At 42.9% G+C, this 21,237-nt stretch overlaps 1 protein-coding gene across 29 annotated transcripts in view; it reads left to right on the top strand.

Moving 5' to 3' along the window:
- Positions 1 to 21,237, top strand: part of tcf7l2 (transcription factor 7 like 2) — a 98,860-nt gene that overhangs the window by 24,346 nt on the left and 53,277 nt on the right. For 21 of the 29 annotated variants that reach the window (XM_070444850.1, XM_070444852.1, XM_070444849.1 and 18 more), the window contains exons 4-5: positions 10,496 to 10,597; positions 18,160 to 18,219. In XM_070444850.1, coding sequence (XP_070300951.1) covers positions 10,496 to 10,597; positions 18,160 to 18,219 — 162 coding nt within the window. The remainder of the gene's footprint in view (positions 1 to 10,495; positions 10,598 to 18,159; positions 18,220 to 21,237) is intronic. The other 8 variants (XM_023992961.2, XM_023992962.2, XM_023992958.2 and 5 more) reach the window with 1 other exon arrangement.

Raw genomic sequence — 21,237 nt, 5'->3', positions numbered from 1 at the left:
ATAGTATCTCTCAGTCGTTAACTTAAACCACTAGCACAGGCTGTGTTTGGAACTGTTGGTGTGTTGAACACGAGATGTGGACCATATGGACGTGTGCTTTTTAGAGGAAGATATGTCCCATCATCAATATTGTAAAAGCTTTTCATCTTCTGGTCTCTTATCATGCATCGCCCACTCTGTTATTTTATCCTAAATAGCGAGTTCTGGACATTTGGATGTACAGGGAGGAATTCATGTAGACAGTGACTATATGTTAGTAAAACTAAGCAAGATTAACTCTGGCTCACGTACTGTAACGATTTACATTCAAAAAGATGAGCTGAATTAGTACATATATGAGGAAGTGTCCGTGCGTTTGGGGCTTGCTCATTAATATCGCTTTAATTGAAATTATCGGATTTGGCCATTCTTATCAAATCGTCCATTTTGGTTCTTTCGTTCCTTATGCCATGTTTTTGGTACATACTCAATTGTCATAGAACCATTCACTTGTGTTTTAAGGCAAGCTGTCATCAACACACATAACAAAGAGTCGGATGTTAATGAGGCCTGAATTCAGCTGTTTCGGCTCAAATAAAAGGGCTCACTGATAGCCAAGGTATAGGGACAGATTTAATGTAAACCCTAACAGTTTGGGGTGGGCACCATTTGTCATTGTATGCAAGAAGTAACTAACGTGCCGTCATAGTGCAATTAATATATTTTTGCGTTTAAGCGTTGCAGCCTACTAGGACTTCTTAGACTTAGTCTTACATGCATCTAAAGCAAAAATGGGCTAGTTGTGCACCCAGCCAAGGCAATGTTACAGAGGTCTAAATCGCCACCCCTGCTGCCTGTACTGTATATGTAACCTACTATAGTACACCCACGACCCACTAGTAGATTGCCCACCCTATAATTCTAGATCAACACTACAGGGTAAAAAACCTAGTGGTCAAGGGCCAATGGAACCACACCTAGCTTAGCAGACACGATCGTCCAGTATTGATCGAGGAGTTAGAGAAGAAAACACTAGACAGATTAGTCTGTGCGCAGTATGCATGTTTGGTGCCTCTGTTCAACATTGACTTATCCCCGTGAGGGCTGAGGAGTGCGATAGGAGAGGAGTCTCGTCTGGTATACCAATTTATGTAATCCGCGAGTGCAGCAGCTATGCATCATCAGATGGTGAGTCGTTGAGTGTATGTGTGCTTTTAGCGGCATGTAAGCGCAGAGCGAGCAGGTGCACCACAGAGTGAGGCCCCCGCAGTCCGACTTCTCCTTCCCATGAGAGTACTTAGGAATCAGCAAAACAGCGGAATTTCAGCCTGTGGTTGTCTGTAACATGAAAGTCTCAGACATACTTACGTACCCGCGTATCATGTGCACTGACTCGCGTAACAGATTGCGAGCCAGTAATAATTCCACCCAACGACGTGCTTGCACAGCGGATGGGAACTCGAGTCTAAATAAAATCATATACATCACTTATAATCTCACATTGTCTTCTTCTTTAGATTCATCTAACTCGCTCTTCTAGTATACTACGAGTGTCATGTTGGAGGTGAGCCTAGCAAAGTAGGGCGCTGGGCCTCTGTATCTCCGACATTGGCCTGCTTTTAGATCATACTTCTTCCTAAAACTGTTTTCGTTATTCTAGACCCTGAGTTTAGTCTGAGTGGTGGTGGTGTAGATGCTATAGTAAGGTGTACTGCTTACGAGCTTGTGCAGGCGAAGTGGCGTATTTTTTAGGTGGGCATAAATTCCACCTAGTCTTGCTTCAGGAATGGCAGCAGGCAGGTGTGAGTGCATCTGCACGCACAGTGAGGCGAAGACTTTTGGGAGGATGGCCTGGTGTCAAGAAGGGCAGCAAAGAAGCCACTTCTCTCCAGGAAAAACATCAGGGACAGACTGATATCTCAAAAGGTACAGGGTTGCACCGCTGAGGACTGGGTAAAGTAATTTTCTCTGATGAATCCCTTTTCCGATTGTTTGGGGGCATCCGGAAAAAAGCTTGTCCAGGAGAAGACCAAGGTTGAGCGCTACCATCAGTCCTGTGTCATGCAACATAAAGCATCCTGAGACCATTCTCTGCTAAGGGAGTGGCTCACTCACAATTTTGCCTAAGAACACAGCCATGAATGAAGATGGTACCAACACATCCTCCGAGAGCAACTTCGTCCAACCATCCTGGAACAGTTTGGTGACAACAATGCCTTTTCCAGCATGATGGAGCACCTTGCCAATAAGGCAAAAGTGAATACTAAGTGCTCGGGAACAAAACATCGATATTTGGGTCCATGGCCAGGAAACTCCCCAGACCTTAATTCCCATTGAGAACTTGTGGTCAATCCTCAAGAGGCGGGTAGACAAACAAAAACCCACAAATTCTGACAAACTCCAAGCATTGATTATTGCAAGAATGGGCTGCATCAGTCAGGATGTGGCCAAGAAGTGTTAATTGACAGCATGCCAGGGAGAATTGCAGAGGTCTTGAAAAAGAAGGGTCAACACTGCAAATATTGACTCTTTGCATCAACTTCATGTAATTGTCAATAAAATCCTTTGACACTTATGAAATGCTTGTAATTATACTTCAGTATTCCATAGTAACATCTGACAAAAATATCTAAAGACACTGAAGCAGCAAACTTTGTGAAAATTTATATTTGTGTCATTCTCAAAACTTTTGGCCACGACTGTACTGTATGCATGTATGTGAAGGTTGAGTGTGTATGTGTGAGTGTGTATGCATGTTCTCTATCTGAAGGATGTTATTGCTTCACAAGGTGAGTGTATGCTTCTTAAAGGAACCTGCATTCTTCCCTTTATATTTCAATATAATTATTCTCCAACCCGACGGCCATGGAACTATATAGTTACCTAAATAGTTACCTAAATTAACAGGTAACCTTCTTGTTGTGTCAGGGTGATATCCATCCAACATCACAAAGCCAATCATCATCATCATCATCATCAACCTGCTCAAGGTGGCTGCAAGTAGAGGTTCCAGGGCTCTGTCTCAACCTTCAACTTCTTATTTTATACTTTTAATATTACCACTTCTCCTAAACAAAGGCAAGCATGTACACACAATGTGCACCTATTACCCAAACCTTTCCTACCACAGAGCGAGCTCCTTGCATAAGGGGCTCAGACACACCTGCTGTGCTAGCTTGCTGAGCTCACGTAGCCGCTAAGTAGGTCAGTATGTACGAGAATCCACCGGGCAGCAGGACTTGGATCTGACCTGAACTTCTCATCTCAGCCCTGATCTCACTCTCTCACTGCCCACACTCACTATGCTGCTCTGGGCTTCTGTAGACTAGTGTTGCAACAATAATAGTACAGTCATCAAGCAGATGCTTTCATCCAAGGCGACATACAGTTTACAAATTATGTGTATTTACTATTTGCTGGAATATGTCTGGGAAGAGGCCCAGACATAGACATTGACATTGAGAGATGAGCGGTGGAGAAACGTGAGAAGTAACAGTCAGAGAACTGGAGACAGAAGCTGAGATCGAAGCAGTACCTGAGAGCAGAGCCAGCCAGGAAGTCCTGATGTTAAAGATGCCTGTGCTGTTCATTAGTGTCCCGGGTCTGTCGGAGGAACAGCAGGCCCTGCAGTCCTTAGCCTCCCAGCTCTATTTATAGACAGGCCCAGAGATGCCCTTAATGACATGGAGGCAGAGACAGGGGGAGTCAGAGAAATACAACACTGTTTATTTTCTGTGTCTGTATGCCGTAAATCCACCAAGAATTTGGAGTCTGGGGTGATGTCACATCCTTGGAGAAGATGTGAGTGCCCCAGTATGTCTGTGACTGGTCTTTCTTCTTCCAAGTGGGATTGGATTACTCCAGCTCCAACAGCCAATCAGTTTTGTTTCTCATTGGTTCAGATGCTTTTTGTCTTTCAAATGGAGCATTTTACTGCTGTTATTGATTTTTTTTCATTCCTTAGTTTAGTTGAATATGTGTTGCGCAATCTTTAGAAACTTTCCAGCAAATCAGCTGGTGTTTGAATAGCACATTTTGTCCACACCTGTTAAGTAAACAGTGTAGGAGCAAGACTGCACATATCTCATGAACCCGTGTTTGAGACCAGAGTTAACGTCCAGAACAGGACAGATAAGGAAAGGGTTCAGGGACACATTTTTAGAAAACAAAGAAAATAATCTATTCCAAAATAATAATAAAAATCTTTAAGAGTACAATGTCTCAAACTCTTTTGAAACCAGCTTGGCTTTGGCCACGTTGTTTTCAAACAGTTCGTAGAATATGTTTAGAGGATGCAGGAGGCGGGACCGGGGGCCTAAAAAAACGTCCATATAAAAGTGTCAGGTTGAGTTTATCTTGCGCGAGAAGGGGGGGTGGGGGGGGTTGGAGTGGGTCGACGGCCCCGCGCTGTCAGGGCCTTGTGGAATCCCCTAACGGTTCTGGCTTTGGAGTAAATACAGGCCCAGCGGACCCCTTTTCCCGCCCCGGGGCACACAAACCCCAGGCCTTCCCACATTCCACTTTTATTTTCCTGCTTGCAAAATGCCTCTGGCTATCAGAGCTGGTGAGACTTTTTTTATTTACTCATAAAATGTGTATTAGAAGAACTAAATCAGTCATGAAGAGCCCTCTCTCGTCGACTAACCTTCTCTCAGTTTTGGTTGGACTTTCTTCCCTCTACTCCCCTCACTTTCTGCCTGCTTATATCGCTCTTCTTCCTTCTCAAATGTGTGGTGTATCCTATAGATTGGGAAAAGGTCTCTCTTTTGACCTGGGGGATTTCAAAGGATCTGGATTGCATTATCCCCCCCAATTACAGAAAATTACTGTTCCCGCCCCAACAATTGGGTGTATGTTTAACCCCTGCACCTGTGGCCTAGACAAAGGAACCCACAAATGTAAGAAGGAAACACATTCGCCCATAATTTTCAAGTATTATTTGAATGTAGCAGCTGTCCTTAGAAGAACATGAAGTTAACTAAACAATACTCTTTCTCAGACCTTTAGTCTAACTCAACCCCAATAGGACTTGACACTGGGGCACTGGGATAGTGGGATTGACTCTGTTTCAAATGGGTCTTTCACTTGTTTTGGGCACAGCAAACACAAATAAAGCTCTTTTAAATTTGTTGTTTGATTTGGTGTAATCTGCAAGCTGTCATTCTGATCCCGGGCCCCTGTCCCCAGGGTGTCATTGGACATGATGAACAGTTAGCCACAGTGTGTTCCTGTGTGTGAGCATGTGTTCAGTAATGTGTGTGTGTGTGTGTGTGTGTGTGGTGTGTGTGTGTGTGTGTGTGTGTTGTGTGTGTGTGTGTGTGTGTGTGTGTGTGTGTGTGTGTGTGTGTGTGTGTGTGTGTGTGTGTGTGTGTGTGTGTGTGTGTGTGTGTGTGGTGTGTGTGTGGTGTGTGTGGTGAACATGCGTGTCTCTTTGTGCATGCAAGTAGCTTTATCATTATCTTTAACTCTGCATTGTTGGAAAATAACCCGTAAGTAAGCATTTCACTGTTAGTCTAAACCTGTTGTTTACAAAGCATGAACCATTTAAAAAAAWATATATAATAATACTTTTGTGTATGTGTACATGCATGTGTCACTGTGTGAATGCACTTGTGTTGCTCCTTGTAGCCTACATGTCAAAGTGTGTGTTTATGTGTGTGGTACACGCCCACTGCTCCTACTGTATGTCTGGGTGGCGGTGGCTGTGTCATGGCTGCACTATGAGGCAGCAGCCCACACGGCCACAGATGGGCCGGGGATCTGTCGAGGTCTCCAGAGCAAGACCCAGGCTCCATATGTTGGCTGTAAATCCGAGCTGCTCGCCCCTCTTTCCCGCTTTCTCTCTCTTCCGTCGATCTCCCCCTAACATTGTTTACGTGGCAGGAATGCCTCTGGATCCTGTTCGGCCTGAGACCGAGATTCACTTCATCCTCTCTCGCAGGCCTGTTGGGAATATTCCCGGTGTTCCGAGCCACTTTGGCACGTTAGGAGCCCTATTTGTCTGATTGGGGAAAAGCCTCTGCTGTTAATCCAAAACAATATGAACAAGCCGGTATGTGCCGAGGCTCGGGTTGCTTGTAATAAACACGTCAGATGGGGTTTCAACAAGAACAGGTTTCACAGCATTGACCACCTCCAGAATTCAGGGTAGCTGACTCAGTATACATAGTTTATAGCTAATAAAAGTGCATGAGAATATTTTAATGGATTTGATTTGCTTAGCTTATTTTTCAATAAATACATTTTGGGAGTGCTTTAGTAACATTATGCGTTAGACTAGTGTTAATGACATATGTATCAAACTATTTCAGGTTAAAATGTTCTTGTTGTCTATTTGTTATATATTTTAAATAAGAGTCCTCTCATATTCCAAATCAAATATTCAGTACTATCACCCAACTTATGGTGTGGACATGTGAGGATGATGTGTGAGCACTCACAATGCACTCTTGTCTCCCGCTGTGTCCTTCTGTATAACGGATGGCACTGGGTTAGCCTCAGCTTCTTTGCATTGTGATGAAAGTTAGTGTGTCTGGGTCACATTCAGCAGCTCATACCATGCCAAGCTGAACTTTTGCATCAGTCACTCAAATATGGCGAGCAGACAGTCCAGCAGTTGGACCTTGGTAGTGAAATGTGGGGGCTTGGGGCTATTTTTTAAGACCACCCTCTTTCCCTCTATCACTCACTCTCACCCCCTTTGTAACAGTTTGCTTGTCACTATGGGAAATCTCCAGGCGAGAGAGGGAGAGTTCATCCCTCTGTAAGGATTTAGAGGACTCCCTTGTCTTTTACTTCATCAGAGACAATTGAGTCATTCAGCTCCCATTGTGGGGCCCGGCGAGGCGAGGAGGGGCAGAGGGTTAGAGGGGGAGCGAGAGGGAGGGGAGGGGGAAGCCCCTGATGCACAGTGTGTACTCTGGGTGGCTCTTAGGGGCGAGAGATGGGGGGGATGGGGGTAAGGGGAGGAAGAAGAGGTGGGGGGCGAGAGAGTTATCCTGGAACGCCGGAGCAATTTGTCACATTGGAATGGCTCTTGAGTTACCAAGGGGGCCCTAATAGTGGGAGAGTTTTTTTTGGGTGGGAGGAGGAGGAGCCGGGCGGCAGAGAGGGGTCAGGGGTCACGGCCTACTCAAGCCCAGGCGATGCATCCGTCAGTAGGCGTTGGAGGGAAGGAGGAGGGTAAATGGGGAGGAGGTGGAGGTGGGGTTGGAAAGCTTGGCACTCGCCGGGGCTCCGTTCTCCTTGGCATGCTTGTAAAACCTACAGGAGGGATTAGCGTGTGAGAACATTTGCAATAGCAGGCTGAAGTGGAGCTGCCTGTTAGGGCATGTGCACTCTTCCTCTCTCCGCTCCAGCACCACACTCTGGAGTGTCACCTTTCATCCCCCACCCACCACCTCAAGACAGAGGCTTAAGGGATGTCCCCTCACTGAAGGCCTCCTTGCGGTTGTGTCTGAATATTTGTGTGCATCTGTGTGCTCAACTTGGACAATAATTTGGCAAGTCTAGTCTATGATAAGACCTTCCCATGACTGGAATCAGAATTCGTAACCTGCCATCCACCAGCCCCTCTTGCACCAGTATAGGCTGTCTTGAGTTACCTCATAGATAACAGTGGTACCAACACTCCACCCCCCTTCATGGCAATTAATACCCAATATGGGTGGTCTGTAAAAACCACAAGACCACAACACTGGAGCTTTACAAGTCGTGCTTTCCACCCTTCGATGCACAAACAAACGCAAACAAAGACAGTTGCAGTAAAAGCCTTGTGGGGGTCATAAATGAGTGGTTGTGGAGCCAGCCAGAGGACGGGAGTCAATAACTCCCTCCAGCACAAGCCACAGCAATGCACCCCGTGGTCAACTCTCCGCTAATTACCACTGATTTAGCCACGGTCTCGGGAAAGGTCGTGACACACACACAAGCACACACACAAATACACACGTGCCACATGCTCGCAAACACAAACTCTTGCTGACGTAGTAACAACCACAGACAGGCAGATGCACACAGCAACACAGTGTAGAAGTGTACAGATTTCTTCTAGCACAGGCCCATACTTAGAGGACAGAGACTTGCTCTGATTAGGTAGTTGAATAGGCTACAAGAAAGGAGTTGTCGTCATCGGATAGCGGGGCAGCAGGAGGGCCATTGTGATTGTTTTATTTAGAGGATAAGGATAGGAACACAGACGTAGATGGAATGACAACATTCCAATTCTAGCTCTGAACGAGTTCTTTGGCCAGAATCCTAGCTAGCCCAGCGGTTGATGTTCCGATTGCATCAGAGGCCAAGATACAAGGCCAACTTGACTTGTCAGAATTTTCCTTTGGGGCCCAGTGTGGTATGAGGCGGCACACTTTACGGATGCGCCAGCCTTGACTAGAGAGAGCAGTGCCTGTGGTCTCAAGGTTAAGAAACAAGTCCGTAACCCTCTTGTGTTTCTACTAGCCAACTCTAATGACTAGGGCTGTGACGATACCTGTATTGTAATATTTTTTTCCATGGCAAAAGTGAAAACAAGAAGCAGACCAAACTCTTTAGTCCTTTAAAAACCTGTTGTATGTATGTGCTATACATAAGTAAATAAATGTGACTCTGGATGACACATAATGATGTTTGTTTCCAACATTAGGGCTGTTTTCCTTAAGAAGTTAAATCTGCTTTGTGTTTTGTTTCCTTGCCATGATACTAATGATCGTCCCGGCCCTACTAATGACCCCCTATTTCTTTCACTCTCCTTTTTCTCTTTCCTCTCTTCATGTGGTCTTATTGGCTTGGAGTCTATTTTCCTATCTGACCTTGTTGCGCTCGTTTTCTGTTGCTCTCCCTGCGTATATTTAGTTGTTGTTCATGTTACATGTACATCAACTGTACAGGGTTTTATAGTTCTTTGTGACAGTGTATTTTGCCCTCAATATTTGGACTGTCCGCATTCCCATCAGTGTGTGCACAGCCCCACCTGCAAATTCAGGGAACTCCTGTCACTGTTGGACATATTGTTTGCTTAACTATTTGAATGTACTCTCTTGCAGTAAGCGGTATGGAAAGGTCTTACACAGTGTGCCCTGCCATGATATTTAGTAGTTCTATTTTTCACACTGTACAATAAGTGTCTGTTTCACCCTGTTGACCCCCCAGTAACTTAACTAATGTTGGGGGCCCTCTGTGAGCGCAGGCAGCTGAGGTGACCTCAGTCTGTACCCCCTCCGACTAGGTGGCCTTGACATTCGTAAGGGAGACTATGTCACAGCCGATAGCAGGGTCATCCCCTAGGATCACTGGGTCAGAATGGAGTGGGAGCTTTAGCTATAGCAAAGGGCAGGCACAGCAAATAGATGTCTAGAAGGGAAAGCATTCAGCTGTGGGTTGTGGAATGAGCGGGGGGAAATTATGCTTTGCATTATAATGTTATTGCATTATATGAGTATCCTTGAATCCTTTGAATTTACTTTTTGTCAATATGACCTGTTGACAAGGAAGATATTGGTCACAATACTTAAGATGCTAGGCTTCTTCTTTATGATGGTCTTGCCCCTGTAAAGTTTGTCTTACAGTGGTTTAGACTTTGCTCTCCCTGATGGCTTAGCTCATAATTCAGAGCAACTCCTCCTTCCTTCCTCGTCAGGAAACGAAATATGGTAGACTATGTCGCCAAAGCAATTGGCATATCATCTGATTTAAAGGGCTCTACCCAATTTATGAGAAAATGGTCTATGTCTCGTGTAAGTCTTTCGCTCTTTCTCTCTCACTCTCTCTCTCCATCTCCTGCTCTCTCGCTCCCCCTCTTTCGCTCCCGCTCTCTCTCTCTCTCTCTAGACTATGTCGCCAAAGCAATTGGCATATCATCTGATTTAAAGGGCTCTATCGCCTCTGCATCGCTCTCTGTGTATGTGTCACTCAGGCCTAATAAAGCCAAGTCAATCATTCACTAGGACAGTCACTAGGTGGATTCAGACCCATAATAGCGGCCAGTGGATCCACAGTGCACCGTTTTATGAGGCTGACCAATAAAAGTCATTTAAGTCACCTGGAATCTCAGAGTGGTCACATTTATGGCATCAAATCATTCTAAACCCATAATCCACGTACAGTAGCCTTCTCAGGCATAGAAGCAGTGATTTAGCTTACCTAAGATTTGGAACGGTTCTAATTCTTGAATGGATGCCCTACAACACAACTACTGTATCCCGTTCAAACTGCTAGGACATGTAGTTCTCTTTTTTAATGTTTATGTAACATATCTGTAATAAATGGTTTCAATCTACTGTAGTAGTTTTTTCGGACTAATATGACACCGAAAACATAATGTCATGAGGTAAAACCCACCATGGTTGTCACCCGCTTTGGGATCCCCATCTGCTTGCTTTTGAGTTGGTTTTTACTTTCTAAATTATGTGATCACATTTAGAATGTTGATTCCTTTGTGTTAATGTTTTAGTATTTAACATTCTGCATTGGTAACAGGTATTTCTTTTTTTGTCCATTTTGTTTCTTTCTCACCATACAGTACCTACAGATGAAATGGCCCTTGCTAGATGTTAACCATGGAAGTCTTCAAAGTAGACAAGCACTTAAAGATGCCCGGTCCCCGTCACCAGCACACATTGTTGTAAGTAACCCCCTCTTTATTCCTTTACATTTCTCTACCTCCTTTTGCCCCTTAAACAGAAATACAATCCTTCTCCTGTACCCTGTATTGTATACCTCTGTATACCCTCTTTTTCCAACACAAAATCTGTTGAATGGATGTCAGTGACTAACTGAAATACCTAGAGACCAGGGTTGGGATCAATTCGAATTGAAGGCAGTCAAATCAGGAAGTAAACAAAAATTACAATTCAATAATCGAGAAAAAAAAATTATATTTTTATTTTCAATGACTTCAATAAACTGAAAACATGTCTGAATGTTAAATTCGAATCACTTCCTGAGTTGACTGCCTTATTGAGCCTGAATTGAGCCCAACCCTATTATAAGCATTATATTGACTGTATTGATTGCGTAAAGCCAATTGTAAGGGAAAGCTCACTCTGTGAAAGGGATAAGCTGGCAGCTGTAGTGGAGTTGCCAAAGTGGCAGATGGCCATTGCTCTTTGGACGGCCACGCCGCTCCTGACGCAGTGTGTGTGGCGACACAAGGCCCAACCCAGTGCTTGCTGTACAGTAGAGTTTGCAGATGGATAATTAGCTTAACCTAATAGGAAACCTATGGAGATGACCCACAACCTCAGAGCAGGAATGTTTACTCTTCTGACTATATGAGCACAGTGAAGGAGGAGCTATAGCCACATTGTTAACTAACCCACACTGTTCACTTTCCAAAGAGCATGACCGCCCTGCGCCCGGGCTGGCTACGTGACTGGACAGTGATAGTCTAATAGGGACCATGTCAATATTTCAAAAGCTAGTTCTCTATTATTAACAGATTTGTCCATGTTTGGCCAATGTAAAGGTGGTATATAGTGAAGAATATAAAAAGGTGTGGAATAAAAGTTGGTGTTAGTAAGAGGACTAAAAGTGAGCCAGTATTGGCATGGTGGGTAGCATTGTTTCTAGAGTTGTAATTAGGATAGTTGAGATAACGCCAATGTTAAAGTTCATACATGGTCTCCATGCAATAATATCGGACATACACTTATATATAGGCTACACTATAGACCCATTGTGCATATGAGTGTCTGATTGATTTAGACTTAACCACATAGCTGACCCCGTGTTGACCAATGGAGCGAATATGTGTAGTCAACATTTGTTTAGGTCATGAGTTTTACACAAGGATGTGAATAATTAGTGGCTTAAATGATGTTAAGGAACTGTCTCCACATGAGTCACTGTTGGTATTTGATAAGTAGAGCTAGTTTTTATGAGCCACAATAAAAAAATACTATCATCAATAGTTTCCAGTTCAACAGTAAGAGAAAGTTGGAAAGCCAGCCCTCTTGGTCTTTTGCCTATTTTCGCTAAGTACAGCTTAAAATAGTCTGTTTTTTTAAAGCAGAAACCCTGTCAAAAGTTATGCTTAAGACAAAGAGATGGCGATGACAGTGCTCTAACGAACACAACAAGCAAACTCAGTAGGACAGGCCGTCCTTATCCTCAGAGCGACGCCAGTGTTATTTTTATACCGTAAAGTTCAGGAGGCCCAACTTGCGTGGTTATTTTAAGAGACACCATTTCCTCTGAAATCATGAAGCTGGTAGGAGGCAGTTAAGCTGCAGGTAAATGCTTCAGTTTTTATTCCTCCATGAGTCATATGGCTTTAAATACTTATCACCTCATATCTTCCATTGCTCCTTCGTACCGAGGGCTTTAGGAGGAGTTTGACATCCAAAACACGGTTACAGTTAAAATGCTTCGTAGTCAGAATGCATTAGCATCTTGTTACTCCAGCAAACACGTCTATCTTCATTGTTTATTTATTTATTTGTTTGATTGGTAAGATCAGAGGTGTTGCTGCACCTGAATGCACTTGCTGTTAGTGTAAGTGATCAAATTGAATGTGAGATGAAGCTGGTATTGTCTTCTCCCTCCTGCCCTCCTCCATTTATCTCCAACTGAGGGGAGTTTTATTAGAAGTTTCCCTGATTTGCATCGTACCAGTGTTAACAACGGATAGACAGATCAGTTTAGGCGACTCGGGCAATGTCAGAGATAACAACACTTTGGCCCTTCGTATCACAATCAAACCCCACCCCCCAACCAACATGGTCTTTTTCAGTGGTATTCATAGTCGGGGGGCGCAACTCCTAGTGGGGTTGTGGGGAAACTGCAGTGATGACCCCCCCCCCAAACAAATTAAGAGTACAGATTATTTTATGGGACAATATATAATGTTTTTGAGAAAGATACCTTTGAAAATACAATTTTATTGAGCAAATGTTTACTTATTATTTTTATTTGTTGGGGGGGGGACAAAAAATTAACAATACAGATTATTTTATGGGACAATACACAAATGTTTTTTGAGGAATATAAATTAGAAAAATTACACTTCATTGAGTAAGTGTTTTCATTGGTTTATTTTATAATAGATGAAAATGTAATGAATTGAAGTTTATTTGTTGATGTAAAAATGTATTTTATGGTTGTCATTAGATTTGGGTGGGGTCATGAGAAATTCTTGCAAAAAGAATTGTCCCYAGAAATTCTTGCGGGAAAAAATGGGGTCCCAGGTGAAAAAATTTCAATGCCACTGGTTTATATGTTCCTAAAATATATATTATTATTATTGTTGGACATAAAATACTGTAAAACCACCAGCAAATCAACTCCAAGTGATTTGAATTATGGAAATCTGTTCCAAAGTATTCCCAAGCATAATAGAGATACAGGTAACTGCCAAATACAAAATGAAGGAAACGCCAACATAAAGTGTCTTAATAGGGCATTGGGACACCTCGAGCCAGAACGACTTCAATGCACCTTGGCATAGATTCGACAAGTGTCTGGAACTCTACTGGAGGGATGCGACACCATTCTTCCACTGCAAATTCCATAATTTGGTGTTTTGTTGATAGTGGTGGAAAACGCTGTTTCAGGTGCCGCTCCAGAATCTCCCATAAGTGTTAAGATTGAGATCTGTTGACTGAGACGACCATGGCATATGGTTTACATCGTTCTCATGCTCATCAAACCATTCAGTGACCACTCGTGCCCTATGGATGGGGGCATTGTTATCCTATGGGGGCATAGCCATGGTAGCCAAAATAATGGCCATAATAATAACCTGCCCAGCATTTTTATACATGACCCTAAGCATGATGGGATGTTAATTGCTTAATTAACTCAGGAACCACACCTGTGGAAGCACCTGCTTTCAATATACAGTACTTTGTATCCCTCATTTACTCAAGTCTTTCCATTATTTTGGCAGTTACCTGAATATGTGATCGTATACAAATGTAAGCAAGGTTTGAAATTAGTATGTTTTAGTCAAATATTATATCTTCTTGCGGTCAATTTTCATTCTACAAATCGACCCGTGGCTGAATCTAGTCGATGATCCCCGCTTTACGTAATCCCCTTATAAAAAAATGTGGCCGTAAACAGTCATTTCTTTTTGCTTTCAAATGGGAAAAACACCTGGGCACCTTGACCGATCTTTGGCTTGAAATGTGTCATCTGCACCGTAGCGATAAAAACCAGCCGATAGGCACCAGCGATAAGGAGAGAGCGATCCGAAGTTCAATTGACCCTTCAACAACTTCAGAAAGTCAGAGAGAGTGAAATAGTAAATAAGACAAAAATATCAAGTTTGAGACATACATTCATACAAATGCTAAATTGAGCAATGAGAGATGGAGAAGGACAAAGACTGATGGACAGATAGACAAAGAGATGGAAAAAGACATATGGGCAGATACACATAGAATCAAACAAAAACATACTGTCTTGTGTAGAATCTATGGATAGGTCAGTTTCTGGGGTAGAAGTAGGTGGAACTCTTGAGGGTCAGCCATGAAGGGAAAGGAGGAAGTGACCTCACAGGGGCTTGTCGTTACGAGGGCGTGCCCCTCTCCTCCATGCCCGCAAAGGGGGCATGCCTGGCCCTTTGATGTGTCTGACCGCCCCGCGGGGCAGCTTCCAAACCGCTGCCGCTGAACTTTTAGACCATTGGCTGAAAGTGATTATTTATTTATGTCTATTGATGTGTATTTTTTTCAGAAAGAAACCCAGGGAGAGACATTTTTGTCTTGTTCTTCACATAGTCAACAGTCTGAGAGAATTTTGTATAGAATAGCCCTCAGTTCGTAGTCGTATGCTACAGTATCTTCATTTGACTCATTTTCATACACACATAATAAACACAGTCAATTCTCAAAACTAAATGAGTTGACAGTCTTCTATAAAAAAACTGAAGGTTATCCTTTCTTGTTAAATTGTTGGTGCACCAAATACAGTAGGCCTACATCGGCTGATGTATTATGCCATTTTCCTAGTAGCTTAGAGGTGCTCGAAATAGGATTTGTTTTGAGCCACGTGACAGATTTTTGATTTGTTACGGGATCTGTTTCGTGTGTGTGTGCCCCCACATCACAGCTGGCAACTGCTGCTACTCAAGCAGGACATAGCTGTGTCCCAGTAGCATAACATGGTGGTGTTCTGGTCATGCCATTTTTTTACACATTCAAGTTGAGAAAAGTACTTTACATTTCAACTCTGTAAGGCAAGAATTGTGTAAGGGAATGTAAGAAAGGGTACGTCACTTGTTGTTGGCTTTAAATAATAATATCTTCTAACTCAGTCATTGGACAACGTAAATGATAGGCTGTCAGGTTTTTTTTTTTGGGGGGGGGGAGTAAATAAAACACTCCAGGCCACTCTTGAGGTCTAAAACTAGATAGAAAGTATGTAGAAATTATAATGGACCTTTACATTTTCAAATAACTGTCCTTCTTCTGGCCCGCAAATAGCTTTTGATGAACAAATCAGTTCAGAATTTGAAATCCCAATGTGGCCCTCAAGCCATAATTTCTGCCCACCCCTGGGTTAAGTGATGAATAACCTAAATTAGAGGCCACTTTAGAGTTACTATTGTGGTGCACGTCAAACATTTTTGACAATGTTTCTTAAATTGACATGCTGGGAACTGGGGCAGAAATATGCATATGTTTGAGAGCGAGAGAGTGTGCGCACACATACACACACACAAACAAACACACACAAATACACATACACATACACACACACTCCACACCACACTAGTCCTTTCCTCAGAGTCTGTTCAGGCTGGACAATGTCTCCATTGTTTTCTGGGCTTTCACTGGCAACAGGGGACGGCTGGAGTGTTAACCATTTCCCAACCAGGCCTCAGTGTAGTGTGTGTCCGTGTGTGTGTGTGTCAGGAGCAGTGAAGAATGGAACTTGAGGGAGTATAGTGTCCTGTTGTGTGCCTACTCCAAGTTTATGATAATGAGCGTTGAGTAAGTGATGGAATCTGACCATTACATCTATGTGTGGCAAGACCTCCCACCTGAACCAATGAACACTTGGCTTTCACGTTTTAGGCCAATTTGTCTCTCCATAGAAAAGTGCACTAGAACAAGAGCTACAGAATGGGAGTGGGAGTTGGCTTGAAATTAAGTCTCCTTCCCAATAAAAAAAAAAAAAGAATAGATTTGTTCAGGAAATGCCCACAATGACTTCTCAGTCCCCCACTGTGGCTAAACAGCTTGGCCGGTCATCCTTAGAAAAGACATGGCCAGTGGTCTCTTGTCTACTCCACGTCCATCTTTGTATGTTGAGAAACGTTAAATAAAGACAAGTCTCCTCCCTATGAATTGCAGTCCACCTGGGCTGTACAGACAATAACTCTGTGGGTTGGAAGCCCTGGTGGGAGAGCCTGGCCTCACTGTTAATGAGTGCCCCCAGGGTCACAGACTGGAGACACACTGCCCTCACTGTTTACGAGGGGAGACCTCTCTCCGTCTGTCTCTCTCCCCCTCTCTCTCTCTCGCTCTCGCTCTCGCTCTCTCTCTCTCTCTCGCTCTGTTCCTCTACCTTGCTCAGATAATCATCCTTGCTTCAGTCTGCAAGCTTTGGGTAGACTGAGCAAAGTCAGTGGTAGCATTATCACAGAAGAATGCAATGCTGTCTGTTATGGCAGTAGTGTTCTCGACCAGAGCCCCTTCGGCTCTTCTGTTGGTAGGAGACATGGCCTCACCCTTAGACCTGTCTCTTATACACATCTAGATGTGTATAAGAGACAGCCCTTAGACAGGGGGCTTTGTACCTCTTCTGGCCACCCAACAGGCCTTGGCCCTGTCCATTGTCTCAAACCAGACGTTGCACTGTCATGCTGACATCATGACCATTTTGGGGGCCAAATGTGAGACTAGCTGAGACGTGTGTCAATCATGGGAACTGTGACAAGAATGGGTAATAGGGGTTTTCTGTTTCACTCAGTGAAACCCAATCTAGACAAAGTCATTGTTTCTCTACAACACTGAATGTCCAGTTGTTTACAGACTTCCCATTGACAGTCAGTGTCTGCTGAGCAGCCAACAAAGGAATGACTGAGCAAGCGACAGTGGAATTTATAGGGATTTATAGAGGAAAAATTCCATCCAGATTCTGACCTGTAATAGTGCGTAGCCTATTTTGTTATACCTTTTCCTTTATTGTTCGATATTTTTTCCTCAGGAATGCACTCTAGGCCTAGAGCACGCCACCATTAGTTGTCATCTGATTGCAGGAAGAAATGTGAATAGCGGCTTTTATACGCACATGAATAGTTGAGAGATCATTTGTCCTTTTTACCTCTGGGTGGTATTTAGCCATTATGTAGGCTAACCCCTGTAAACTTAGGCCACCCTAGGTAATGGGCAGATCTAGACTGTGTTTGTGTGCGTGCAAGCAGTCACACAGATAACCACTGTATATACTGTAATCCTGTTGAGAGAAATCTGTCTCCCACAGGGTCAAGCAGTCATAGGGTCAAGCACACAAGACTTATTGACTTTTGTGCAGAGTAGGCTAACCTGTACAGTACAGTAACGTTATGTGTGAGGTTTCAGGACTGTATATGGTGAAAACACTTTGTCATAACTAACTTAGGTGGTTCAGTAGTTTTTGGGGGTCTGTGTGTTTGTGTCTGAATGATTGTGTGTGAGTTTTTTTGTAAAATGATACATGAACTCTTCATCTCCTTCCCTGTTTCTTTTCCCTTTTCCTCTTTTTTCCTCCCTCTTTCTTTCCATGCCCTTCCTCTCCTGATTTTAGAGTGATGTAAAACATGATTTGGCTGTTAGCTGCACACCTACCTAATGCACAGGAATACATCTCCCCATGTTCACCCTAGTGCAAGCTGCATTTACTTAAGAGCCAAAGAAGGAGATGTCTTTGAACCAGCAGCGAGAACAGCTGAGAAACTCCAGTGTATAACAGTATAACAGCCATGTAACCAACCCAAAGCCAACCCATGTTCTCATATTCTCTGTGTAATGTGTGTGTATACGGATAGGCATGGAACCCTGGAGAAAGCTGAGGTAGCCATAAGGAAAGGAAATAGAAGGTTAAATAAATGAATAGCTTAGCTAGTGAAAAGAAGGCCTATTTCTTTTGGGAAGTGAAAACACACTGCTTTACATTCATGTTCCTGGTAGGCTAGGATGATGTGTGTGTGAGCTGATATAATTGTGTGACTCGGGAACGTCCGTCTTTGCCTTTCAGGGGCCCTTCTGCTTGGAATTCCCCGGACAGTCAGATCTGAGCCTTCACCAATTTCAGTTGGTGAGAACTTTGAATTCCAAGTATCTTGTTAGCTGGTTGATGATGCCAAAATAACAACTGACAAATTATGATGATGTTGATAAAAATAAAAATAAAGTAATAATAACAACCATAATGCTAATGATAGCCTAATCATGCTATGTTGTTGTGTTTGCTACTGATTCAGTGCTGCTACTGCTGTGTTGTTGACTTGCTTTGTTGCTCTGAAATGGCAGCTGGTGCAGATATGTCTTGGATACTTTTGACAGCCTTAACCTACTGACCTTTTAGCCATGGTTTTCACACTACATATGTACTCATGTCTTGTGCAACACATACATTCCAAGTTCTCTGACAATCCTGATTTCCCGAGATGCTTTTAAAAGACTGTGAACTGTGTTCTGTAAGTAATTGGCTTGTAACCCACTAGTGTTGTGATACTTGGTGTAGCCCAGCTCAGGTTGCTGACTGTGCTTTGTCTCTGGTGTCGCTAACATCAGATGGTTTAGAATGTTTTTTCTTAAGGTAGCATTACGGTCTCCATCGATAGGGATTGTGCCCTTTGGCTTTACAACAGTGCCTAAGTGTCTGTTGATTTAACTTTCTGCTGTTTGAACATGGTATATAATGATGCTTTCAGGTCCATACAGGTTTCTGTCAAACAGTATAGGTTAAATCCATTTGAATTCAATCACTTTTGACAGCATCCTTTTTGATTGAAACAAAACTTTGCTTACGTTTTGCCCATGGAAGAAGTGGTCTGAAAGGGACTTTTTGGACCTGAATGCCAAAACATTTAGGAGATAAAGGTGTTCCAAGTTGACCCATTTCGCATACCCCAACTCAGTCGTTTATCTTTTCCAGTGATGAAGACATGGATGTCTCATGGTATGGCCATGAGACATCCATGTCTTCATCATTGGAAAAGATAAATGGTTGAGTTTGATATAATTTAAAAGCTTGCAAACAGGGTTGTCAAACTATTTAACAATGTCTTGAAAAAAAACGTTTAAAAAAAATATATATATAATTTTTACCCTTTAAGGTTGATTATCTAGAAATGCATAAACGAGAAGAAARAAAATCATTTTCACGTACAGTACCAGTCAAAAGTATGGACACACCTACTCATTCAAGTTTTTTTCTTTCTTAAATGTGTACTATTTTCTACATTGTAGAATAAGAACATATATGCATTCATGTAGTAACCAAAAAAGTGTTAAACAAAACAATATATATTTTTTTGATTCCTCAAAGTAGCCACCCTTTGACTTGATGACAGCTTTGCACACTCTTGGCATTCTCTCAACTAGCTTCATGAGGTAGTCACCTGGAATGCAATTAAATTAACAGGTATCCTTGTTAAAAGTTAATTTGTCGAATTTATTTCCTTCTTAATGCATTTGTCACAACACATTTGATTGGCTCAAGGTAGGGGTGGTATACAGAAGAAAGCCCTATTTGGTTAAAGACCAAGTCCATATTATGGCAAGAACAGCTCAAATAAGCAAAGAGAAACGAGAGTCCATCATTACTTTAAGACATGAAAATCATTCAATACGGAAAATGTCAAGAACTTTAAAAGTTTCTTCAATTGCAGTCGCAAAAATCATCAAGCGCAATGATGAAACTGTCTCTCATGAGGACCGCCACAGGAAAGGAAGACCCAGAGTTACCTCTGCTGCAGAGGATAAGTTCATTACAGTTAACTGCACCTCAGATTGCAGCCCAAATAAATGCTTCACAGAGTTCAAGTAACAGACACATCTCAACATCAACTGTTCAGAGGAGACTGCGTGAGTCAGGCCTTCATGGTCGACTTGCTGCAAAGAAACTGAAGGACACCAATCAGAAGAAGAGACTTGCTTGGGCCAAGAAACACGAGCAATTGACATTAGACCAATGGAAATCTGTCCTTCGGTTTGATGAGTCCAAATTTTAGATTTTTGGTTCTAACCGCTGTGTCTTTGTGAGACGCAGAGTAGGTGAACGGATTATCTCTGCATGTGTGGTTCCCACCGTGAAGCATGGAGGAGGGGGTGTGTCGGTGTGGGGGTGTTTTGCTGGTGACACTGTCTGTGATTTATTTAGAATTCAAGGCACACTTAACCAGCATGGCTGAAACAGCATTCTGCAGCGATACGCCATCCCATCTGGTTTGCGCTTAGTGGGACTATCATTTGTTTTTCAACAGGACAATGACCCAACACACCTCCAGGCTGTGTAAGCGCTGTTTGACCAAGAAGGAGAGTGATGGAGTGCTGCATCAGATGACCTGGCCTCCACAATCACACACGACCTCAACCCAATTGAGATGGTTTGGGATGAGTTGGACCGCAGAGTGAAGTAAAACAAGCAAACAAGTGTTCAGCATATGTGGGAGCTCCTTTGATGTCTTCATAGTAAAATAAAGAAAACCCTTGAATGAGTAGGTGTGTCCAAACGTTTGACTGGTACTGTATGTCAGGGGTCGGCAACAGGCGCCAAAACCGGCCCGCAAGCGAGACAAACATCACCGGGAATTCAGCTAAAAATGAATTTTATTTAGGACATCTGTTCACCAAGTAGTCCCACAAATTTAAAAAGAGACATGTGATTGTGTCTCAATGTAATGAAAGTACAAAATGATCAAATCCAATCTCTTTTTGGGCTTGATTGTGGTCAATTTGCAGTGTACAAAAAATCTGCCTATCCCTGGCATATGTTAGACCCTACTTTACATAATTTGTTGAGACACAAAATGCTCTTGAATACAGGGTGGGTGTCATTTGAAACACAGAACTAGAATTCATAGAATGTACTTATCCCTTCAGACCACTGCAATTTAGCTGGTACACCATTTCCATTTCCATTTAATTGACAATTTAGCTTCTAATTGCTATCACAAAGATGGCCGCCGGTCTACCCACCATCGAATGTTAACTTTAATGGTCATGTCTATTCTATTATAAATATTTATATGATTTCAATAGGTTTCCTATGGAGGATTGACAGTATAATTTAAAACAACAGATATTCCTGTTTAAGTCAACATTGTGG

The sequence above is a fragment of the Salvelinus sp. IW2-2015 genome, linkage group LG8, assembly GCF_002910315.2.
Source record: "Salvelinus sp. IW2-2015 linkage group LG8, ASM291031v2, whole genome shotgun sequence".
NCBI lineage: Eukaryota > Metazoa > Chordata > Actinopteri > Salmoniformes > Salmonidae > Salvelinus > Salvelinus sp. IW2-2015.
The sequence above is the reverse complement of the archived record's forward strand: the minus strand, read 5'-3'. Positions and strand labels throughout refer to the sequence as shown.